The sequence below is a fragment of the Astyanax mexicanus genome, chromosome 23 (genome assembly GCF_023375975.1).
Source record: "Astyanax mexicanus isolate ESR-SI-001 chromosome 23, AstMex3_surface, whole genome shotgun sequence".
NCBI lineage: Eukaryota > Metazoa > Chordata > Actinopteri > Characiformes > Acestrorhamphidae > Astyanax > Astyanax mexicanus.
In genome coordinates this window covers 23,828,361-23,854,151 of record NC_064430.1, presented here as the reverse complement: position 1 = coordinate 23,854,151, position 25,791 = coordinate 23,828,361, and the positions used below count along the sequence as shown (strand labels likewise).

The 25,791-nt window shown below is 37.8% G+C and overlaps 1 protein-coding gene across 5 annotated transcripts; it reads right to left on the bottom strand.

The window, feature by feature from the left end:
• On the bottom strand, positions 1 to 25,052 carry rrbp1b (ribosome binding protein 1b). Of its 5 annotated transcripts, none has more exons than XM_049471347.1 (29): positions 24,950 to 25,052; positions 19,486 to 20,125; positions 18,876 to 19,413; positions 17,827 to 17,975; positions 17,418 to 17,540; positions 17,094 to 17,246; positions 16,410 to 16,528; positions 14,917 to 15,070; positions 13,995 to 14,133; positions 13,664 to 13,811; positions 13,044 to 13,151; positions 12,886 to 12,936; positions 12,099 to 12,171; positions 11,159 to 11,275; positions 10,099 to 10,133; positions 9,908 to 9,995; positions 9,707 to 9,799; positions 9,479 to 9,571; positions 8,354 to 8,446; positions 8,071 to 8,160; positions 7,246 to 7,338; positions 7,040 to 7,111; positions 4,302 to 4,394; positions 4,114 to 4,197; positions 3,216 to 3,281; positions 2,478 to 2,561; positions 1,434 to 1,514; positions 1,190 to 1,333; positions 1 to 515 (listed from the first exon to the last, which is right to left on the bottom strand). In XM_049471347.1, exons 2-29 carry the CDS (start codon positions 20,086 to 20,088, stop codon positions 480 to 482), a joined length of 3,720 nt encoding a protein of 1,239 aa, XP_049327304.1. In that variant the 5' UTR covers positions 20,089 to 20,125; positions 24,950 to 25,052; the 3' UTR covers positions 1 to 479. The 5 variants fall into 5 exon arrangements, with proteins under 5 accessions (XP_049327304.1, XP_049327305.1, XP_022521110.2 ...); XM_049471348.1 differs by having other exon boundaries at positions 18,876 to 19,365; XM_022665389.2 differs by having other exon boundaries at positions 18,876 to 20,125.
• Positions 25,053 to 25,791: the final 739 nt, after the last annotated feature.

Genomic DNA, 25,791 nt, shown 5'->3' with positions numbered 1-25,791 from the left:
TCCCTTATATAATTTTTTTTATTATTAAATCACATTTGGTCAGCAGCCGACTACTAATAACATAAGGCTACAATGCGTCAACCGTAACGTGAAATGTTCCTTCTCTTTCAGCTTCCACTACAAGGATAGTCTTTTTGCGAAAGGAAAGTGAGTGATTGCACATCGGCGCACGTCGTAAATCACGAGCGCTTTGCCCTTTTTGTAACACTGAGCACTGAGAGTTGAAGGAATGTGAAGAGTTTAAAAAAAATAAACAACAAAAAAATAAAAAGTCATTAACTAAAACATAATCCTTCTCTGTAACTCGCGTCCCTTTGGACCCTTTTTATGACACTCCCCTCCCTTTAAACCTTTAAACTCCTTGATGTTTATGTATATTTCTCTACAGTACATGAAAGATTATAAAAGACAAAAACAGAAAAAATAAAGAATTAAGGCATTTTTTGGCAGATCTGTTTCTCCTCCCTCTGGTTGTGATGTCACACGGACGTTCCTTCTTTCAGCTCCTCCCCTTCCTGCAGAGGAAAGAAAAAAAAGAAGACAATTACCTTCAATGTAAATTACTTTACTTTCACTGTTACTGTATTAGAGACACCCCTCTTATTGGGGCTCTGAGTGTTCCAGCAGGCTAAGCGCTGCCGCTATGATCAGGAGATCGCTGGTTTAAATCCTGGTCATGCAGCTTGCCATCAGGTGCCAGAGCCCTGAGAGAGCACAGTTGTCCTTGCTCTCTCTGGCTGGGTACAGTAGATGGTGCTCTCTCTTAGGGTGATGTGGATCGGCACAAGGCTGCGTCTGTGAGCTGCTGTATCAGAACCCACAGAGTCGCTGTGCTTTTCTCTGAGCGTTAGCGCTGTGATGCTACTCGGCAATGTTCAAAAAGAGTTAGTCTTCACCCTCCTGGTGTGTTGGAGCATCACTAGTGATAGGGGGAGTCCTAATGAGTGGGTCAGGTAATTGGCCGTGTAAATTGGGGAGAAAATGAGGTGTGGTGAACGGAAGGAAAGAGCGGGAAAAACAGTAGCTGCATTTTAAAACACTAGTTATTTCTCTGTTAAGACTTCCCTTGTAAAAGAAAAGAGCATTTGGGTACAGTTTTAAAAGCATTTTACATAGAAAAGTACATACTTTTAACATTAAAATTAATACAAATTGGTAAAATTAAAATGGGACTGGGCCTAAGTTTTACCTTCTCCTGTAGTTGCTCCTGCAGGCTCTGCACTGCCTCCCTCTCTTTGGTCAGATCCTCCTGGGTGCTCCTCAGCAACTGCTGGAGCTTCACGGCCACCTCGTTCAGATCCTGTGTCAGCTTCACTTCCTTCTCCAGCCTCTCCTGATAGATAATAAACAGACACAGACAGTGAGACAGGTGAGAATTCCAGTCTGCAGGTTAATATAGCAGGTGAGGGAGATGTAGATGGGCCTTTAGAAACCTTTAGCTCAGTGGTGGATCCTTCTCCTGCTGCCTTCAGCTCCTCCAACTGTGCCTCCAGGTCCCTCACACACTTCTGAGCCTGAAAAAAATATATATATTATTGCACCTGTATTTAATATAAAAATCTCTAATTCCACTTTTATATATTAAATAGATGTATTAAACACAGAGTGGTCTATGTTATGTGTTTTTTATTTTATTGTTGGTTTTGATTATGGCTTACAGCCAATAAAAAAAAAATCTGTCTCAGAAAATTAGATTATTATATTAGACCAATTGGTACTTCTGGCAGTGTGGGCAGTGTGCCAAGTCCTGCTGGAAAATGAAATCTGCATCACCATAAAAGTTCTTAACAGCAGAGAGAAGCATGAAGTGCTTTAAGATTTTCCCAGAAAACACTGATAACACCTAAGTGTCAGATACTACAACGCACTTTCCTAGTTCTTGTAGAGTGAGTGGGTTTACCCTTTGTAAAAAAAAAAAAGTGCATTTAAGTATTTTTGGTTAAAAGTATACTTAACATGAAAATGTACATACTTTCAACCTTAAAATTAATAGATGCTAAATACACTAATTTGGAAAAAAACTTATGGCAAATTAAGAATATTTCAATTGTAATTAAGTTATATTTAATTAAATACAGAATAAAAGCATTAGGTTGTGCTTTTAAGTGCTTTTTTCTTACAACTTCTGCAAACTTAAGTAGATTTAAGTATTTGTTTTTAAACACTAAAGCGCACTTTAGGCAGTATTTAATGCCACTATTTTTTTTCTATCAACACAACATATTGCTTTAAAAATACATTTTATGTAAATACAAAAATAAGCATATTTAATGTGTTGTTTTTTTTATAAAGTATATTAAACTGAAAATATACTTTTAGTATTCTTTACCTAATTTGAACTTACTTTTAATGCTCTTAAGTTTACTTTCTTTTTACAAGGGTTGTTTTGATAGCATGTACATGATTAACATCATAAAAGGTTGGTCTTAATGTTTTGGCTGTTGGCTGTGTTTGTCCTCTGTTTGTCATCATGTTACCTGTTGGTAGTTGTGTTCCAGGTGCAGACGGACTCCTTCTTCTGTCTGTAGTCGTCCCTCTGTCTGCTCCAGCTGCGTCTTCACCTGCAGATAGAGTTCAGCACAGGTCACATGACCGATAACATGACCGATAACATGCCACTTAAATTACAGATGCAGATACAGATTTAATTTTGAAGCTGCTATTTAAATATAAAAATGCTATATCGTCGCTGTCCAATGAAAAACAAGTATATCTTTTTTATATGTATTTTTGGCGATTTTTATATAACTAGATAATTTTAACAAAGCACCTGTCCCTTACACTGTGTCAAAATTTCTTGAAGAATGGACCAACAGAATTTCTCCAAAATTACCTGAAATAAATCGTTTTTACATTGACTTCCAATAAAAGTTAAGAAGGTTAAGAAGGTTTTATTTCTCTCCTGTAAAGTTCTACTTGTTTCTCATTGGACAGCAACAATATACACATAATGCTGCTTTAAACATCCAATACCAAAAAAAAAAAAAAAAAAAACACATTTCAGCTTCTAGAGTACAGCTGGAGCACAAAAAAGCAAAGCAAATGAATATAATTGCTTTGTTCCATGCATCAGGTGCAGCAGGCAGGCAAACTAATGTCAGGTGAGAGCTAGAGACAGAAAAAACACTAGAGTTAGCAGAAAGGGACACACACACACCACACACATATATACACACACACAAACGAACACACACAGGGCTTCTTCTCAGGCTGACCTGGCTGGACTGCGTGTCCTCGCTGCTCTGCACGCGCTCAGTCACCTCCTGCAGCTGCTGCCTCACCTATGTAATGCAAAACAGTCACTCCAAACCTGCCCCCTCACACACAGAAATCACTCTTCTGCTGCTCAGAACACTCCTACAGCGAGCTGCAACCTCATGTTGCAGATTAAAGATCTAGACTAGTAATAGTTAAAAAACTTTCGAAAATAAATATTAGCATGAAAATTAGCTTGACTGATTATCGTACTGACCCTGGTGCAATTAAACACTGCAAACAAAGTTGTTTTCTTAAATTTGCTTCTTTATTTTACTGGAATTTTTAAATGTGAGGCTAATATTTATTCTGAAAAAGCTGATAGACCACAGGTATTTAAATTAAATATTTAAATGACATGGTGATAAACTGTTTTCATTTTTGTTAAGTATTAATTTATTCATATTTAGATAGACAGAAAGATAGAAAGAAAGACCAAAAAGACAAACAGTCAGACAAATAGATAGAAAAAAAAAGATCAAAAAGGAACAGATAGAAAGATCAAAAAGACAAACAGATCAAAAGAAAGATCAAAACGACAAACATATAGAAAGACAGATCAGAAAGGAACAGACAGATAGAAAGAAAGATCAGCTAGATAGATATATAGCTAAATAAATAAACTGATGGATAGATCAAACAGACAAAATGACATTTAAACAGAAATACAGATCAGACAGACAGATCGATAGATCAAACAAACAGACATATAGACATTTAGATCAATAGATTAATACATTGATGGATAGATAGATCAAACAGACAAACAGACAGACAGACAGACAGGCAGACAGAACACCAAACTCAGAAGTTTAACACCTGCAGTCTTGTTTGTGTTAGCAGTGAAACTGCACTCACCAATAAGAGTTCAGCGTTCTGTTTCTGAGCTTCTGATTGGGCACACTCCAGCTGACTCTGGGAGGCTGATAACAATGCCTTCAACTGTAAAAGAAAAAAGATATAAATGAATAAATCATTTTTTTTATGTTCATTAACCACCAACACAAACAAAAATGTAAATGTAAATCAGGGCTGGGTAGTTTTACCTGCTCCACCTCCTGAGCGCACGTCTGGCTAAAGCTGATGGACTCCAGCTGTTTCTCCAGCTGTGCCTCCAGCAGCATCACCTGTCCCTTCAGCTACAGAGAGAGAAAGAGAGGAGGTGCATCAGTGATGCGTCAGTTATTACTTTAGTTTAGCATTGCGGCTTTGAGGCTAATAGTTAAAAACACACTAACGTATTTTTAACCTGCACTCAATAAACCGTCAATAAACTATTTTCTGGTCTATTTTCATACATAAGGTTCACCGGATAATAAGGCGCATTATGCAACACAAGTGAGGAACAAGGGCAATGCCATCTTTTCCTTGTAAATCAGCAGGTCATTCTTTAAAAAAAATTAAGTTTCTATTAAAGTAACACAGATTTCTCTTCTGAAAATTTATTTATTTATTTGGGTGAGTAAAGCATGTTCGTTTATTTACAGTAAGCTTGGATTTCCAGATTTCCACTAAGGCTTGGTGCAGCAGCATTAGCATTAGCTGCTAACCGCAAGCATTAGCCAGTAAATGCGCCGGCTACAGTCCTATACACTCACCACTCACCTCTGAACAGCACGGTTAGGTTAGAACGGTTTGGACGGTTAGAAACGAATGCTAATACTGCTCCAGCAGTGCTAATTGGGGTTGGCAGCAGGATACAGTCGAAATACTTACCTCTAAATGAAGAAAGTGCTAGCGCTGCTAAGAAATTAGCAGCTATTGCTAATATTTCTTCAGTGAAAACTCACCCTTATAACACTGTACTTGTGGCTTTTCGGCTCCATAATACCTGACTAGTAGAATTCATGCATAAGGCGCAATGGATTATAAGTAGCACTGACAATTTTTGGCAAAAGTAAAGGATTTTAGGTGCGCTTTATAGTCTGGAAATTATGGTATTTGTATTTTAATGCTTAAGAAATATTGTAAAGACTAAAGAATGGAGAAATTAGTTAGAAAACAATGTAAAAAATATTTTTTATTTAAAAATGTATTATTTAATCCAGTCCTATATGTGCTATATTGTGGTGTACATCAGTATTCCCATTCTGTAAATGTAATCTTCTTGCTTTACAACATCTTTATAAACGTTAATCTCATAGCACAAATGTAATGAGTGGACGAGAGGGAAAAAAGGAAGTGGACAGGGTGGAGCAACAGCACTCACTGACTTTACTGACCACAAAACCCAAACAGTGAGCCAGACAAAAGCTAAACATGAACTAACAGTGACTGCACGAGACTGATTTGAAGAGAAGCTGCTCTAAAATTCTCACCATAAACAAAAAGCTGACTATTGAATGCGCTGTTTAGTTGACTTAGCTGTCATAGACTAGTCATAGATTGTTTTACTTGGTAGTAGCAAGTGTTACGAAACAAGAGGACATCAAATGTAAGCAGTCAGTGCGCATTGTGTATGAATTTTACCACCAGTCAGGTATTAAGGAACAGTAAAGCCACTGTGCCTAAGTAGAGTTATACAGGAGTTTCAGTTTAAGTTCACCAGCATTGAGACTTGAGTAGTATTAGCATTAGCCACTAACCAATATTTCCCCATTCAGAGGTGAGTATTCTCAGCCTGTAGCCAACTGCTAACCCCGGCTAGCACTGCTGGAGCAGTGTTAGCATTATCCACTAACCGCACTAAGCGCTAGCTCTTTTGCCGGTTAAAGTTGAGCATATCAGACTGTATTCTGTGCGTTTATCGTGTTAACACAAGCTATGTGGGACAAACCGATAGCTAATCACCCTGGTTTACCAGAGCAGAGACATTCGGGTATCTAAGCTTACTGTAAATAAATTGATGCAGTTTTCAGGAGATTAAAATCCATTAAGTGAAGAATAAAATGTTTACTTAGCTTGGCTTTACTAAACTTAGCGACGAGACCTGCTGATTTAGAAGTTCCTTATAGTGTCTCCTAAAATGCGCCTTATAGTGCAAAGAAATACGGTATTCTAAATCAAGATTGCGAGTGAAGACTTCCTAAAAGATGCAAACACACAATTCTGCTTAACTCTGAGTTATGCCCGGATCAGACTACACGATTTTAGCCCGATTTTCACCCGACTTTGTCGGCGCCGAATTTCAGACAAAGGTCCGTGTTGAGTGACAAAGTCAATAAGCAGTAATTTGACGTGAGCGACTCCATCGGAGGGTCCGACGGAAAGACTAGCATGTTAGAATTTTTTGTATTTCATCGCCTAGTTTGACATGCTGCTCCGCAACCTGCTCCCTGACTCTGACCAACAGGAAGACAGAGCGTTCTGTGGCGCACAGATGTAAACACAGTGCGATACAGTGCTCCTGCAGTTCACTGGACCAGAGTAAAAGAAGAATAATCTAATAATCATCTAATAATCTACTTAATCCACAAGATATTCTGTTTACATTCACTGAAACCTAAGCAGTTACATTTTTACTATACCTCAAGTTCTCTCTGGAGTACAAAAAGCATGTAATGTCCATTTGGGTCACCCAGGAGCCCACAGTCGCTTTCCCCTATTTTTTTTGTTTTTCTGAGCACAAAAGATTGATTGTCAGGTTCTATGCTTCTCCCCCGCGAAGACCTATGAACTCACGCGAGGACGTGGACTAGGATTGGTCGGTGACTAACGTGTAGTTGCCAGTCCCCCGAGAACGACGCAAAATGAAAATAACTGCTTAATCTGACATAGTGAACGTTATGAGAGACAAAAATGTTGTGTAGTCTGAGCTTGGCATAACTGCTGGGTGTTGCAGTACCTGTTCTGTGCTCTGGTTCTCTGCTCTAAGAGTCTCTACCGTCACCTCCAGCTCCTTCAGCTTAGACACAGCCTAGAGAACACACACACACACACACACACACACACACACACACAACCACATTAACATTATTCACTCAACACAAATTATCTTTACCCCACTACAGATCACTGCAGGTATGGTACGGTACGCTAGTTAAAGCTTACTGTCTGATGCTGTTCCTCTGCCTCGGAGATCTTTGCCTTCCAGGCTCGCTCTCCCTCCTCCACACTGCACTGCAGGTCCTTCAGTACGCCCTCCTGCACACAACAAGAACATCAGAAACAGAGACATTTCACACAAAAATAGATTAAATAAAAGGGATTACGGTCAATACAGTGGGCAATACACGAGGTCCAAGCATTCTGTTGTAAGTACTGTTAATTATTGCACCTTTATAGTAAAAAGTGTTCCCAATGCCACAATAGTGCCCATCCAGTGTTCTGAATGGATGTACCAAATACATATTGCAATCTGATTGGCTATGAAGAACTATTACGGCAGCTAGGATTTTCCTATATTGCCATTTATAGTCTAGACCAAGGATGCAGCATGCAATATTTCAGCTTGATCAGATGCACAGTCACTAAGAAACAGCTGTTTAATAATTAATTAATAATTTAATAATTAATATCCCAATCTGAGCATGTCTTAATCGTCTAAACTAGAAAAAGCAAACATTATATCTGCTGGTGTAAATTTAACAAGCAGGATCTAAATGAATTAATCTGAATTTAAGAAATCAGAAAAAACTATTTATATTTTATATTTAAAGTATTTTATTCATGGTTTAGGAGCTGTGGAGTCAATAACAATGCACTGCAATAAGCTGTAGGCTTATTAATAAGCTGTAGGCGTATTGCAGTGCATTGTTAAGGCTGGTCTGATTCATATGATGCACCTGTTCTACTAGTCAGTACTAGTTAGCATGGCCCTACTATGGCTGGCTCTGCATGATTTGTTTTAGTGCAGGATCAAATGAGGTGTCTCACGGTTTGACTGAGTGTGGCTCTGTACTGGTCACACTGAGCCTGCAGTGTGTTCTGACTCTCCTCAGCCTTCCTCAGCTTCTGCAACGAGTCCTGAACCAAACACACACAAACACACACACGCACACAACCCAAATGATATTATAGCCAGATAAACACAGGAATTGCAGTTTACACAAATCCCTCCCCCAATAATACAGTATACAAGTAATGTCACACAGTATGAAAAAAAGAGTATTCTGCCCAACCACATGATGCGATGTGCTGCAGTACTGCGTTCTCTTACCGTTAGCTCTGTGTTCTGTTGCTGGGCTGGTTCCTGCTGGTTGTGTAAAAGCGTGTCCTGAGCTTTTGTTGTGAACGTCTCCAACCAGTTACTCTTAAAAAAAACACACAAACACACAGTATGTTAAGATCAACAAGAAAACTCTGAGTTTCAGAAAAATGCTTAAAAAAGTAGAGAGGAGTACTTTGGGAGGGATACTGGGTGATGTATTGGTTTAGGGACAGGGCAAAGGGGGGTCTGACTGGGCTGAGGAGTGCCTCTGATAGCAGCGAGGTGGTATTATTGAGTGACTGATTTGCATATTGTAATTTGTCTGCGTACCAAAGTACATAAACATCATCCATGACTATAGCACAGTTGAACCTGCTTTAAAAAAAAGCATTTTTTTAAAGATTAGGAAATGTTAATAACAAATTAAGCAGGACTGGTATAATTTAGGGTTTAATGTCTTTTTAGAGTTGCTTTATTTATGTGGTATGTATACAGGCTACAGGTGTAAGGGACCTAAGAAAATCCTTTTTTCTGCAGTAAAATAATAAAATATAATATTTAGACCCCTTAATAATTTCAGATCAGTTACAGGAACCAAACCCAAATTCTGCAGGTTTGAAAACAGACGTAAAAACTACACAAACATATCAAAACTAAAGATTTGGAGGACAATTAACTGTTTTTTTTTTTGTTTTGTTTTTTTTAGGAAAATACAGATTTTAAAATGAAGTTCAGGAAAGAGCCAATTTTATGTTTTGTTTTTTTTTTCATTATATTTTGCAGATATTATATTAGCAGATTTAGTTAAATATTTTTTATACTTTCTATTGCAATTACAATTCTGATTTTCAGTAATGTTCCGTATTAAACATAAAAGCTTTTTATGTAATGCTTAAATAGAAATCCCAAGATTTATTGGTGTAATGTCAGGCAGATAATCAGAAAAAAAAAAGTCAATATGATTTTGTTCCAACTACACTTCATTTTCTTTATTTCCAAACATCACTCTTTACTATCAGGCACCTGAGGGCCCAGTCTCTAGGCCTCTATGCCTACTACACCTGTTCTACACCAGTTCTCCTGTTATAAAGCTGCATCAAAACTCCTGTGGTGCCAGAGCATCACCTGTCTCACCTGTTCTGTTTCCACTGTAAGGTGGGGGAAGATTGTCTGAAGTGCCTTTTTGGTTTCCACCTGAAGAGAGCTCAGCTTCTGTTCAGCCTCACTCTGCACAAATACAAACCATAAAGAATTATTACTAGAGGCTTATAAATGAGAAAAAAGAGGCTAAGTGTGAATGTGCTTTAACAAAGGAAAGGAAAATACAGGTATACACAGTTACAGAGGCATGTCTCTGTGTACCTGAGCATTCCTGGCCTGGCTCAGTCTCTCCTCACTCAGTCTTTCAGCTGCAGCCAGAGCCTCCACAGCGCTGTAGTTCTTCTCTCGCAGCTCCTACAGACATAATAAATTAAATTAAGAAATTATGATAATACAGTAATTATAGAAAGAAAGAAATGAAATTATTAAAAATATTCTATTGACAGATTTCTACAAACTCACATTGCTCTTGGTCTTCATTTGTTCCATTTCCTCTCCTAACTGCTGGAGCTCTTCCTCCAGAGTAATCAAACGAGCGTCTTTCTCCAAACTGATAACAAAAAAGAAAGCAGGCAACGTTTAGTGATTAAGATAAAAAACAGAGCTTTAGTGGGACAGTTCACAAACAAAAAACCTTTAAAAAAAATTCTTACTTTTCAAACGGCTGCTCGGCCTCTGCGATGTCAGCCTGAAGATAAAGAAGCAGCATATATGAGTTGAGTAAGAGGATACCACTAAAGAAAAGAATCTACCGTATTTTTTGCACTAGAAATTTAATTTAAAATCTTTTAATTTTCCCAAAAATCAACAGAGCTCCTTATAATCTGGTGCTCCTTATGTATAAATTCTATCAGTCAGGTATTAAGGAGCAGTAAAGACACTCCACTGAAGTACAGAGTTATACAGGAGTTTCAGTTTAGTTCTCCAGCACAGAAGCTCTGAAGCTGCTAAACGCTAGTCTGCTAACGCTAGCAGTTAGCTGCTAATGCTAATGCTGCTGCACCCAGCCTTAGTAGAAATCTGGACAGCGGAGTTTACTGTAAATAAACTGAAGCGCTTGACTTAATGTTTAATCCCTAAAAAAAAAACATTTAAAAAAAAAAAGTCAAAGTTTTGTTTACTCAGCTTAGCTTAGCTAAATTAGAAGTGAAACATGGCGACACTCCTGTTCCTTGCTAGTGTCACATAATGCGCCTTATAATTTAGTGTGCCTTGTGTGTGTAAATAGACGTTTATTTATAGTGCTTCTTATAATTCAGTGCGAAAAATACGGTAAAAGAGTAGAACCATATATAATGTCTACAAGCAACTTCTAAAATTATAAAATGTACAATTGTACAAATTTAACATCACGTTCTCACCCCCCGCCCTCCGGTGAAAGATAAAGGACAAACTAAACAAAAACCAACCTAATCAAAAACAGACTTTTCCCCCCTCAAAAGCAGTTAAAAGCATTTTCCCATCTTCACTCTATAAGACTGTGGTGTAAGAGAACACAACCGTGTATCAAGAACTAAACTGCACTTTATATTGTTATATTTGTGCATTTAATTTTTGCTGTCAAGATAAAGCTGCTAAATTTCATTTCGTTGTTTTTTAAGAAATAGCTCAAAAGAAGCTATTGTGATGTTTTCTAAGGTAATGCAGCGTAATGCAGTGCAGAAAAACTTAACAGTAATGTATGAAAGTTATAACAGGAAAGGGAACACTTACTGCAGTCTCCAGCTGCTCCTTCTCTTCTTTTAGCTTCTTCAGCTCTTCCTCCAGCGCTGCCACACAGCTCTCCTTCTCAGCAAGACTGTCCTTCAGCTGCTGCACTGAGCTCTGTGCCTGTCACACACATAAATACAATCTGAATAACCATGGAATTACAACCATTAATGGAGTATCTAAGGGCGTTTTTACACCAAAACTATTAGATCCAGATAAAACAGACCCTGGTTTGTTTGTAACCTTAATGCAGTTTGATTAAGCAGGTGTAAAACCAATGAATTGTATTCGGGTGCAGTTGAAAATAAGTGAAGGTAGCATTGGTTCGGTCCCAAACGAAGTCTGGAGCGGTTCACATAATGAATATACTCCTTTTATTTGAGCTAAACTGCTGATAAGGTGCAGTTTAATCTGATATATTAGCCAGATAACGCTAATTTCCACAGTTATGAACAAACGCAGTCTCTGCTGCTCCATGCTGTTTACATGAGCAAAATGTGCAGCATTTACTGCTCGCAGTGCACAATTCTATTTACTCATGTACAACTGCACTGCACGTCCCATTGAAAACACTGCTTAAAAACAATGCGGCAAATTTTCAGCATTCTGTATTTAAGCAGCTTCACACTGCGCACATATATACAATTTTTCACAGCTCTGACCAATCAGAGAAGACAATATGCTCTTGTGGTTTATTGGTGCACATTTTGATGCGATTAGGTTTATGCCTGTGTGAAACCAAACCAAACAGAGGAGGAAACGCTCCAAATAAACTGATCCAGACCATAGAAACCAACTACAGGTGTGAAAACACCCTTAAAGAGGCCGGGTGTGTTAGAAAATTCAGAAAGCGAGTCGAGTATGAAGTCATTATTGCACATAATACTCAGCATATAATATATGATATAATATGATAACACATCATGAGAAGAAACTGCAGTACCTCACTGATTCCGGCCTTCGTACTGTCCAGCTGTTCTTGTAAAGAAGAAACCAAACTATCTTTCTCTTTTAGGCTGTGAGAGAGAGAGAAAGAAATAAAGTGATTTTACAGTGAAGACTTTATTGCAGTGATTTTTATTGCAGTTATTACATGTTATAGGTAGTTTGGCAAGCAGAGAGAAAGAGACAGACACAACAAAAAAAGAAGAAAAGAAAAAGATGTAAGCAAGCAAGAGATAGTAAAGAGGGAAAAGAAAAGAAGAATAGACCTAAGGCAAGACAATATAGCCATTTTGTTTATGACAATATATTTCTTAATTCCAGTCAATGTGTTATTTTAAAAAAGAAAATCTAATATTGATATGAATAGTAAACAGTAAACAGACACCACCTATGGTGGTAAAAATATCATATCACAATATGTAAATACATTTTTTTGATCAACAATATTAATTCGCAATATTTTGACACAGAGACTGAAATTGAAATAATTCTCTCATGAATAATAATTCACTATTTTTACACTATCTGTAATTAAACGCACAATTGGATCAGTGTTCAATAGTGTCGACACAATATGAAAATGCATCACAATATGATACAATATTGTGATACTGCCCAGCTCTAGATAGACGAGATAAAGCAAGGAGAAAAAGAGAAAGGTTTAAGAGAAAAGTAAATAACAAATGCTAGAAAACATGTACAGAAAAGTAAATGAGACAAAAGGCAAGATACTACAGGAAAAATGAATAAATAAATAAAACAAAAGCTATATATGAGAGAGATACCTGTTCTGTAAGAGCTGAATCTCAGCACTCAACTGCTGCTGCTCTGCTTCCCTAAAACACATCAGATACTGTTAGAACTCAGCTTAGAGAGAAATCGCTAATCAGACACTAATAAACCTGGTTTTGATTAAAGTAGTGGCGATTTTCCTGTGTCTCACCTGTTGGCAGTGGGTTCAGGATGTGCACTCTTTGCTGTATGAAGCTCCTCCCTCAGCTGCTTAAGCTCCGCCTCCAGTGACCTCACCTGCCCTTCCCGGTCAGACAAACTGAGAAGGTAAAAATAAATAAATTAATAAATAAATAAATGTGTCTCATCATTTCTACTAGAGACAGATTATATCTGTCCAATATCATTTAATTTTCTGGATATATGGAGATATTTGGAGTGGATTATTATTTTTAGTATCATGACATTCTGGATAGTCTGATATAATTCTGGTATTTTTTAATACATCAGCCATATTATATTGTATACAATAATACAATTAAAATAGCAGTATTACAGTTTTGTTGCTGTAGTGTATTCTTGAAATAATTTTTCAAAATAATTCAATGTTTTGTTATATCGCAAGGCGTATCTTTATTGCAAAAATGTCATGAAATATTATGATATTTTTTTAGGGCCATATCGCCCTCCCCTAGTCATCAACCCAAAACTGACTGCCTGAAATTGTTTTAATATAAATAAGGAATAATGAATGGTAATGGTAGCATAAATGTTAGCATGTGGAGTGATAGAAGTGGTCTAAAAACTTTTTATTTTTCCCTGATTTTGTACCTTTTCCTCAGCTGCTCCAGTTCTTCAGAGTTCTCCACCTGCACTGGAGCGCTCGCCTGTACCTGAGCCAGCTGAGCTTTCAAAGTCTCCACCTCTGCACACCTGTCCTTAAGCTGCGCTTCTGCACCACACGCACGTTCCTGCAGCTCTAAACACACACAGGAGCAAAAAAATTAAAAAAGAGCACATTTCACCACAATGCACTTTAATATAGTATAATATCTGCAATAACTCATTACTAAAATCAATAAATTCTTTAAAAAAAAAAAGAAATAAAAATAAATAATTATAATCATGTGACCGTATGTGTAAATTCCAGATGTTGACATACCAGTGAGCTTACTGGCCTCCTGCTGGGATTTCTCCAGCTGAGCCTGAAGGGCAGAGCTGTTGTCCTGGACCTGCTGCAACTCTGCTTTAACTTTCTCCAAACTCTGCTGAAGAGCCTGATCTGCTTCCACAGGCCCTGCCTACACACACACACACACACATATATATATTATATATATATATATATATATATATTTAAATAATAATAAAACAATAATATTAAAAATAGCCTTTTGTTGAGTCAAGTGCTTAAAAACCAGCTTATGCTAGTTTGGACGGCACATGGGACATACTAGTGCATCTCAAAATATTAGAATATCATTAAAAAATTTACTTTATTTCAGTAATTCATATATTTTATTGTTGAATATTATTGGATTATTATATAAGACCAATAATACTTTTGGCTGTGTTCGCAGTGTGCCAAGTCCTGCTGGAAAATGAAATCTGCATATCAATAAAAGTTGTTGTCAGCAGAGGGAAGAAGCATGATGTGCTGTAAGATTTTGTGGGAAAACAAAACTGCACTGACTTTAGACTTGATAATAAAACACAGTGGATCAACACCAGCAGATGACAGACATGACTCTCCAAACCATCACTGATCATCAGTAAATTTTACATTTCATTTAAAGTAAATCAAGGGAGCAGAGTCTGGAGGAAGAGTGGAAAGACACACAGTCCAAACTGCTCGAGGTCTAGTATGAAGTTTCCACCAATCAGTGATGGTTTCGATAAAGAGACATGTCTGACATCTGCTGGTGTTGATCCACTGGGTTTTATTCAAAAGTCCAAAGTCAGTGCAGTTTTGTTTTCGAACAAAATCTTACAGCACTTCATGATTCACTCGGATGCAAATTTCATTTTCCAGCAGGACTTGGCACTCTGCTGTGAAGAAGCCTTTTAAAAACACCAGTGCCCACCTTAGCCTGGCCTAGCTGCTCCTCAGCTGCCGCCACTTTCTCCTCCAGAACTTTCCTCCGTTCCTCCTCAGCATGCTTGGCATCGCTACAGTCGCTCAGTTCGCGGGACAGACGCACACAGTCCTGCCGCAGCTTCACCAGCTCTGCGTTCTGCCTGCAAACACAGCCATACATTCATGAAAGCAGCAGTCAGACAGAAGGAGAATTAAAGTCAGATGAAAGGGTGGGCAAGCACTGCTCTAAGAGCCTTCATCTCTGAGCCCTCAGGGTGTACATACTGCAGGAGACACAAGACAAGAGAAAGAACAGCACTAAACATACAATCACACATACCAATCTGAACCTAAGTCAAAACTAAGTAAATGCCAGAACACAGAGAAGAGCCAAGCAGGTTACATTTTTTGTGTTTCTATTCATCCAAATTTCAGACTTGATTAGTGTGTCTGTGTGTGTGTGCTATTAATTCATAAATTGTAATTTATCACACAATTCTAATCACTCTATTTCTTTAAGACTATGCTTTTTTTAATAGGTATTTAAATATGAGTAAAAAGAATCTGTGTTAGAAACGTTTAGATTTCTAGTATAGGTGCCATCGTATTAAGTCACAACAATATTCTGTGACTAAATCATGGATAAAATCATGATTACAATTCTTAAAATGCTGACACTTATTAAGAATAGAAAATAATAAATTTAATCAGCTCTGGTCTAAATAGCTAGTTTGGATCTTTCCTTTTCTCCTCTTTGTATTGAAGAAATTTCCCCACTTTAAATGTAAATAGTTATTTGCCTCGAAATAAATAAAAAGTAAATATATATGATAATAATTTAAAAAGTAATTTACATCCTGGGGAAGTCAGACATTAGACTGTTAAATTGTAAAGGGAATATTCTCTCAATATTGTATCCAACTTAAAACAAAAATTGTATTACCATTGTTATTATTTTTTTATATATAACATTATTGACAATTGTTTAAGATTTAACAACATTGTGAACATAATGAATAAATAAATAAATAAATAAATAAATAAATAAATAAATAAATGTGCTGATACCGAACTGTATTTTTGGAAAGAGGACAGTAATAATGATGTTTTCTCTGAAAGTGTTCTTTACACCTGGCAGACTAGATCCTTTTTTACTGTATTATAGTATCTTAGGGTAGTTTTGCTGTATTATAATATCTCAAGGTAGATTTAATGCATTATAATATCTCAGGGTAGTTTTTTATGATTTTCCAATTAGAATATTTTAATTCCCTGAGTTACTGAGTTTAACAGAGATTTAAATGCTAGTCTAGCTCCATATTCCACACTCAACAGTAAGCATTGCTGTGTTTTATGGCTAAATTAAACTTCTAATGCGTCATCAGACTCTGTCAATCGTCATGTTTTTGTGATTAATTTGCTAAAAAAAAAAAAAAAAAGAAAAGAAACAGTTGAAGTTAACTACATGTGTTAACACAGATGGTTGTTTGGTGTGTGTACCTGCTCTCAGCCTGGCTGGTGGCCTGGTTCAGGGCATCTCTGAGAATGGTGTTCTCCTGTTGGAGACGAGCGAGCTGAGCATTGGGGCCGTTCTCCAGCTGCTCCTGCAGACTCTGAATCTGTGACAGCAACCCAACACAGACACACAGACAATACATAAGCATAGCTCAAAACACCGACATTTTCCTATATTACACCAAGAACCAAAGAGTCAAGTTACAAAACGGATTTCATGTGCTTATGCAACATTTAATGCAAACAGTAAGACCTGTGCCAAAGAGTTTACATAGCTTAAAGCTCAAATGTTCTTCATAATATATTCTATGATAAAATATAATTTATATATTTTGCACTATACTATTACAAATACTTTTAATACTACCATTTTTAGGTTCATAATTAGTCTATTTCTATTTCCAGATTACATTTTTGTCCCTGTTTACAGATGGCCTTTAGTTTGGTCAAAGGGCTATATATATATATATATATTTAAAAAAGCGCATTTTTGGTAAATAAACGCTGTATACTGAAACTTTTCTGGATGCTGGCTATGTTAATATTACTTTAGCTTTAGTGAGGTGCAATATAAATTAATCTGATCTAACTAACTCGAAACCATTGTGGTGATGAGCACACATTTCTCATCAAACAGTGGAGAAACTGAGATTTTTCCTGCACTCTGACCTTGCTGTTGAGCTGCTGGGTCTGAAGGGTGTGGTCGTCATAAGTGGCCTTCATGCGAGCGTGTAGAGCAGCGATCTCCTGCTCTCGGGCGCTCAGCTCGGAGCTCAGCCTCGTCTCCACTGATGCCAGCTTGCTCTTCTCAGTGTTCAGCTCCTGTCAGGAAACAACGGTGGCTTAGTGACAAAAGTAACAAAAGCAGTAGAGATATAAAACCATATTAATGTTGGTAGAAAAAAAAAAGATAAAAAATACTAGGGTTGTAAACTAATACTGATTCAGTCTACATTGTAAAACATTATTCTCCTCAGTTCCTGAAGGACCTACCTTGGTGAGATCACGCAGTCGAGCTTTGGCTGCAGATCCTTTCTCCTGCTCAGCAGACAGGGTCTTCTCCTTCTCCTCCAACTGCTTCTTCAGAGCCGCCAGGGGGTCGCCCTTCTGAGACGCCTGCAAAGAGGAATAAAACATAGATAGGCAGAGATAGGAGCAAGGTCAAAAATAACAGTTTGTATCACTCAAACAGAAACTGATGAGCTGTGGGCATGGCAGATGGATCAGGAGGGGTGAAGTAACTAAAGTTACTGCTTAATTACTCCAAATGGTATTCCTGGCTTATTCCTGGAGTATTTTATCCTCTTTAGGAACACAGATTGTGGACAAACGCATTGTGATAATAATGTACTGCCAGACACCAGTAATTCCCACCCCTAGCAAAGAAAGTGTAGAGTTGTACCAGTTGCCAAGTATCGGCTCCCGCCTTGTCACTGATGATCTCCAGAAGTTTCTGTATCTCAGACTCATTGAACACTGAGCTGCTCAGCGTCACAACCAGAGTCTTAAAGGGCAAAAGCAGAGGAACATCCGTTGCATCCCCAGTCACTGCTGTAAGACAGGAGAAGTGGGAACAAATCAGCAAACATTAACAACATCCAAGGAACATAAATATTAACGTATTTTTCGCACTATAAGGCGCACTTAAAATTCTTTAATTTTCCCAAAAATCGACAGTGTCTCTTATGTATAAGTTCTACCAGTCAGGTATTAAGTAGCAGTAAAGCCGCATTAGCCGCTAACTGCAGTGCTAGCTCTTTGGCCATTCAGAGGCCGAATATATTGGACAAAGTGGATATTAGTCTACATATTTATCATGTTAAAACAAGCTGCCTAGGACGAAACGGTAGCTGATAGCACCCAGGGTTACCGGAAGACTTAGGGTTCCTCAGTGTAGCGCTATCGAGTGGAATTTGCTAGCACTAAGAGCTGCTAATTGCAGCTAGCACTGCTGCTAACCGAGCTAAAATACTCCAAATCTATGCTTGCTGTAAATACTTTGAAAGAAAATGTTTTTTTAAGGATTACAGTTTTGTTTACTTCAAACTTCAAGCGGTGAGACTTGCTGAATTAGAAACATGGCAAAATCCTTGTTCCTTACTATTGTCGCTTATAATGTGCCTTTTAATCTAGTGTGCCTTATGTATGATAATAGACGTTCACTAATCGTGCGCCTTACAATACGGTGCTCCTTATAGTCTGTAAAATACGATTATTTAAACTTAAAGGTTAATTTAAAGGTATCTTACAGTCAGATATGCTGACACTGCTACTAATGAATGAAAGCAAGCAGTGACCAGTTAGCATAATCCACATCTATACACATGTATCTATAACTATTCTAACTATTCCCTACATGTTAACACCCACTGTAGTCACATTAGCTGTAGCCACATTAGCAGTAGCCACATTAGCATATCTTTCTGAGCTGTAAAACTGTAATACACTCACATTGCTCTGCCTTCTTCTTGGACTTCTTTTTGGAAGGTGTTTCAGGTGTTTTCTTGGCTTCCTCAGATTTTAGTGGAACAGCAGTCACCGGAGCCACCTCTGCTACCACTGTAACCACTGGCTCCTTACTGAGCTTAGAAGCTCCTTCCTTATTGGCTTTTGATTCTTTAGCAACCTTAGAGGCTGACTCCTTGGAAGCCTTTGTGGCCACTTCCTTAGCAGCAGGCTCCTTGGAAGCCTTAGCGTTAGTGTTAGGCTCTTTAGCACCAGGTTCCTTTCCCACCTTTGCAGCAGATTCCTTTGCAGCCTTTACAGCTGGTTCTTTAGCAGCAGGTTCCTTAGCAGGAATTGCTGCTTGATCCTTAGTACCCTTAGGAGAAGGTTCCTTAGGAAGCTTAGCAGCTGGTTCCTTGACAACTTTAGCAGCCGGTTCTTTGGCAACCTTAGCAGCCGGTTCCTTGGTTACTTTAGTAGCTGGTTCTTTGGCAACCTTAGCGGCCGGTTCCTTGGTAACTTTAGTAGCTGGTTCTTTGGCAAACTTAGCAGCCGATTCCTTGGTAACTTTAGTAGCTGGTTCTTTGGCAACCTTAGCGGCCGGTTCTTTGGCAACCTTAGCGGCCGGTTCTTTGGCAACCTTGGCAGAAGATTCTTTGATAACAGGTTCCTTGGCAACTTTAGGGGCTGGTGCCTTAGTGACGGACTCTACAGGAATCTCCACTGGCTTAGTAGGGACTGGCTCAACCTTTGCCACCTTCTTCTTCTTCTTGTCCTTTGGAGAAGGTGCAGGAACAGCAGCTGCTACAGCAGCCTTAACCTCGACCTCCACTTTCGTCTCCTGGATCGCAGCTACGGGGACAACTTTGGCCTTGGCCGCAGGAACAGGCTCAGGTGCAGCCGTGGTTTCAGGTTCCGACTCTGGTTCTGGATCGCTGGTCTCTGAAGCAGGCTCAATACCAGAGTCCTGCTCTGGAATTTTCCCATTGGGCTTATCCTCCTTCTTCTTGGCTTTAGCTTTCTTCTCGGATGCCTTCTTCTTCTTGTCGACACGTGGGGGTTGGGTCTTGACCAGATCGCGGCGCTGCTTGGCCAGGGCTTCCTCGTAAGAGGTCTCTTTCATGGAAAGGGTGGACACCAGGGCAATGCCGATGGCCGAAACCACCATGAAGCCTCCGAACACCATGATGCCCAGGGTCTGAGGGTCGTACACATCCATGTTTGCTAAGTCCTGTCCTGTTCTTCCGGTCCTGATTCTGTAAAAAGATAAGCAGCACTTATGAGGTCTATCAGTAACTGATTACGCAGTTTTCGAAAAGATAATGGGATTTAGATTTGGAAAAATGTTAAATTAACACTTTTAAATGACGCCCTTAACATATAATGTCTTTTAGCAAAATTTTAAAATGAGCTCATTTTAGCTGTAGAAATTTATCTATTAAAGTTGACTATGTACCAGTGTAGAACACTCAAATATAGCTTGTAATGGCATTAGGGATGTACCAATGTGCGAAATCTGATCTGAATTCCTATATTATACATTATGCTACATTTGCTAAACCTATACTGACATTGCACAAAACACTGCATGTTCTGAAACGCATCTACTGCATGTGTGCATTGAGAAACTGATGCTAAAGCAGTATTTTATACAGCCCTACTAGCTACCCTACCAAGCATGCAGTCTGCTCAGGTAAAGGTAAGGTCCAGGCAGTGTGTGTAACCCCCCTCCCTTTACTCTCAAAGCTCTTTTCAGTAAGAAATGGCAGCTCCCCAACTCTCGACCACTGCAGAGCAGGTTACACAACGCTGTCCAAAGATCATCCCACTCCATTCCACTCCACAGGTCTGCAAAGGGCTCTCCAGTTTCCATGTGATCAGTCTGCAGTAGCAGAAGCAAACAATACCACCGCCCACAGCATGCACACCACCCCCCTACACCCAACGTGTGTTTGCACTAGATGGAGGTTTTCTGACTGGAATGTCTTAAAGCCCAAACGAGAACCACAGCGGCGCGCTTGCACTTGAACACGCACCGCATGCAGAGAGGCCCTCAGGTAAGGGAAAACGCTGACTGAACTCAATAGGATAAATCGTAACACACACAGAGACACACACACACACACTAATAAGTTGTGCAATGTACCATAAAAATACTTAGTAGTAGTAGTAGTATTTTAAACTGTTGTAATAGATGCCAATAGATGCCAACATTTTTAAATACATTGCAAAAACTTAAAAATGTCTTTGTACTCATCGGTACTTTTGTTGAATCCCCCAAGTCCAAACAAGCAATCAGCCCAAAAATTACCATCATTTTTATTTAAAAAAAAAGCACTTCAAAAACATTTCTCAGTTTAAAATTGTAAATCCTACCCTCTAAAATGCTTATCATCATAAAAAAATTCAGATAATCTGTGAAAAAAAACTGTATTTAAAAGGACAAGCCCAACATTTAGTATTGGATGCTGGTGATTTTTAGGCCCTCAATACTTAGTAGTATATGTATTTTCAACTGTAATAATAGATGCCTTGCAAAGCGTCAACATTTTAAAATACATTGCTAGCAGTACTAATTTGGCTGATGCAAAACTTGACAATGTCTTTGTACTTACTGGTACTTTTTTTAGCAAAACAAAAAAAAAACAGTTTTAACATGCATTTATGGATTCCAAAGTGATTCATGAAGTTTTTCTGAGCTCATGCAGTGATTTTTTCAGTACATAATTATGCCTGTTTTAATATAGCGCCACCTGAGGTCCTGAAGATCACCCGCATCCAACACCATTTGTCTTGTCCCTTGTGCACAGGGATTCATCCATATAAATAAAAGGTTAATAAAAGGAATAAAATACCAAAAGGTTGCATTTAGTTCTAGTTATCAATGAGATTGCATCGCTATAGATTAAATTGCTCTATAAACTCAGCTTCAGCAGATTAAAATAAATAGTTTGATATTTTGGTATAGTATAGGTATAGCACTGCTTAGAGACAGAACTGTCTGCACCGAGTGCCCAAGCTATTGCACATCCTACACCATGCTTCACAGATGTAAGTGAAAACTTCCAAACTGAAAGAAAGTTAGGAAAAAATTGTTGCAGAATGCACCAGTTTAAACTGTTGAAAGCTACAAGCTCAACTTATCTTGATGTCTGCATCTAAAAAAACTACAAAACATACACTACAGTGCATAGATGTGCTAACAGGGCATTGTCGGTGTATAAATGCGATTGAAGCCTATATGCAAAAATCTGGTCAGATTTGGCACACTGCCTGCCCTTTAAGGACAATGATGCTAATCAAATCAAGTGGGGAGAAAAACATGATTTGACTGCTGGTTTCAACAAACTGAAAGCAATGAAAGCTTTTCAGCCAAAAAAAAAGTCCAAAAAAATATTTTCTCTATATTTTATTTCATGTCTATTTGTAAGCTATGGATATTCTGAAAACCCTTAATCAATTAAGCTTTTATTTTGTAGTTTTTAAATATATTTGGTTTAATGTAGGCCAACGTATGATAATATTTTTCATTATTTGCCAATGAACTTTAAGCACATCCTGCCCAATCACATCCTGAGTGGTGTCTTTCCAACATGCTTCACTTCAGATAAAGTGGTATGTGTTTGATCATGAGTGGGACATTTATCAACTTTGACCTCTTACTTAAGACCTTGTCTTTGATGTCTACTAGTATCACTCCTAACAGATAACTATTTAATTCAAAACAATGGCACTACCACCACCATGTTTACTATACATGGTCTACTAGTAACTTAACAATGCTTTTCATCTTGTGCTACCTTTCTTAAAGCTATGATGAATGTATTCTTCTCTTCTGGGTCCTACTAAAGTGAGTGCATACATACAATGCTTTATAATATCAGTCAGCTCTATATAATTACTTTTGGCAACCTTAAAAAATGATGTGCATCATAAAAAATGTGCTTGAAATTCTTTAGGCTTCATCTAAGACAGATAATTATATTAAGAAAGCTGACAGTCTACATTTAAAAGACTAAAAGACCTCAAAAATATTTCATAATGAAATATATTAACTCTAAAGTCACTAAAAAACTAAAAAGGACAGAAAATCAAGTAGCATTATTTTAAACTGTCATCACAGATGCCTTGCAAAGCTTTAAAATCTTTAAATGCACTGCTAATAATGTGGCTTTTGCTAAACTTTTAAATCCCCCCAGCCCAAACAAGCAATCAACTCAAACTTTATCATAATTTTTAATTTACTATAGGTTAAATAAATACTTACGGCAACCTTAAAATGATGTCTGATGGATGATCGTACTAAAAAAAAGTTGACAGTCTGTATTTAAAAAACTAAAAGACCTCACAAATAATTAAAATAACGTACCATATTCACTGTAAAGTCACTAAAATGACAGAAAGGCTCAGAGGAGATTGGCCACAATGCAGCGTCAGACATTAACCCCTTAGGCAGGATCTGGGGTATTGCATAACATTAATAATTCCACGCAGCCAACTCACCGCCTCTCTTTACTTCAGCTCAGTCTGGGTCATTCTGGCATCCTCAGAACTCTTTTAAAGCTTTTAAAAGCTTTTAGAGGCTCGAAATAAGCATTCTTAATACATATATGGTATTGCTTTTAAATTTTGGTTTAAAGGACTGGCTGATAAACTTAGAAAGACAGTTCAACTACTTCAGAAAAATAAAAAAATGAATAACAAAATGAATAATAATCTACCCTGCAAAACATTAAATAACACATAATTATCATCATCATTATTATCATTATCCTGATTTACTTAAAGGATCAGGATCATTTAGAACCATTCAGGATCTGAAGAAAGACTAAAGCTCTGAGTAAAATGTGTACAAAACCCATATCAGAAGTTTCTCCATGGCTTCAGAAGAAGCACAAAAGGAAAGTGGGTTAAAAAGCCTGTTTTATGAGTTTAAAGCAGTAGTTACTCTGTGGTTAGAAATACTACAGTGGTTAGATAGGTGAGTCTTTTCACAAAAAATGTTCTTTAGCATAAAATTGTAAAGACTTTAGAAATCCTAGCATCTAACATACAAAAACCGATAATCTGTACATTAAAAAAAATATATTTAAAAGGAACAAGCCCAACATTTAGTATTGGATGCTGGTGATCTTCAGGCCCTCAGGCATCACTGCATTAAAAAGAAAATCATACCACAGAACAGTTCTCCACTTCCCACACTCCTCAGTCCACTTTATTTACAAAAACTTTTTTTATGATATAGTTTTAACATGCATTTATGGATTCCATGGTGAACTGTGTTCACAGACCAGACAGTGATTTATGGAAGTTTTTCCATCTACCGCAGAAAAAAAAGAGAAAAGAATAATCTACCCTGCAAAAAAATAGGAAAATATAAAGAGCAGATGGTATGGTTCTCGCATTATTAACATTATCGTCATTTTATTCAAGATCATGATTTAACGTTACTTTAAAAGTTCAGAATCATTTAGGATCATTAAGGATCTGGAGGAAGCCTGAAGCTCTGAGTGAAACGTGTACAAAAGCCATGTCAGAAGTTTCTCCGTGGCTTCAGAAGAAGCACAGGAGAAAAGTGGGTTTAAAAGCCCGTTTTATGAGTTTAAAGCCGTAGTTAATCTGAAGTTAGAGACACATCATCTTTAACTAGCTAAGCTAACCTAGGTTAGCTGTTTTTTTTTTTAACTCTTAGGTCAAGAGTGGCCGGTCAGTGATGTGGAATAAAGCTGGAAATTTTTATTTTAACAGTTTATATTGCGAGTTCTCACATTTCTAAAGCCATTTTGAACAATGAATAAGAAGTTAACTAGATATATCTGTTGTTAAATATGTTAAATACGGAGTTAAATAGTTAGCAAGTTAGCTAGTTAAAGGTAAAAAACGGTTAACCCATCCCAACAAGATTTAGCTAAACTAAACTAGCCTGACTATCCTAACTAACCGCCGTTTCCAGCTTTATTTAGGAAAAGCAGCGAGTTAAACACACTATTTAACCTCCTAAACCTTTCCTAGTTTAGAGTTTTCTCTCAAATGAAGGAATTAAGCAGATAAAAACCCGAGATAAAGGTTAGCAAACTCACCAGCCGTCCAGATTCTCAGTCAGTGACTCGGACTCGCCGCTGACTGTGGAGTCGTGGCACTTTCTGTGAGCTGGCGGAGCGCCCGCCTCCCGACCGGAGACGGAGAGCAGGCAATCGTTCTGATTAGACGAAGCGCTGTCACTCAAAGACGCGCCGTCCAATCGAATAAAAGGAACTCTGCAAAGAAAGGGGCGGGAGGCACAACAGGCGTCGTGGCTCAATGAATGGGGTTTGTAGTCATGTAGGTTATATATATACAGCTGTAGTAAAAAAAAAACCTTAAAAATTATGAGTTTCTTTGATTTTACCAAATTAAAAACCTCTGAAATATAATCAAGAGGAAGATGGATGATCACAAGCCATCAAACCAAACTGAACTGCTTGATTTTTTGCACCAGGAGTAAAAGCATAAAGTTATCCAAAAGCAGTGTGTAAGACTGGGGGAGGAGAACATGATGCCAAGATGCATGAAAAAAACTGTGATTAAAAACCAGGGTTATTCCACCATATATTGATTTCTGAACTCTTAAAACTTTATGAATATAAACTTGTTTTCTTTGCATTATTTGAGGTCTGAAAGCTCTGCATATTTGTTTGTTATTTCAGCCATTTCTCATTTTCTGCAAATAAATGCTCAAAATGACAATATTTTTATTTGGAATTTAAGAGAAATGTTGTCCGTAGTTTATAGAATAAAACAACAATGTTAATTTTACTCAAACATAAACCTATAAATAGCAAAATCAGAGAAACTGATTCAGAAACTGAAGTGCTCTCTTAATTTTTTTTTTTTTTTTCAGAGCTGTATATTCCCGCCTGCTGGAATGTTAACAGGCTTCAGC

Excerpts from the sequence above, each read along its gene's own strand:
- rrbp1b (XM_022665389.2), bottom strand. The coding sequence starts at position 20,088 with ATGGATGTGTACGACCCTCAGACCCTGGGCATCATGGTGTTCGGAGGC. Across the intron at positions 16,529-17,093 it reads CCCAGCAGCTCAACAGCAAG|ATTCAGAGTCTGCAGGAGCA; the intron begins GTCAGAGTGCAG and ends TTGCTGTCACAG. Across the intron at positions 7,112-7,245 it reads CAGAGGAACAGCATCAGACA|GCTGTGTCTAAGCTGAAGGA; the intron begins GTAAGCTTTAAC and ends TGTGTTCTCTAG.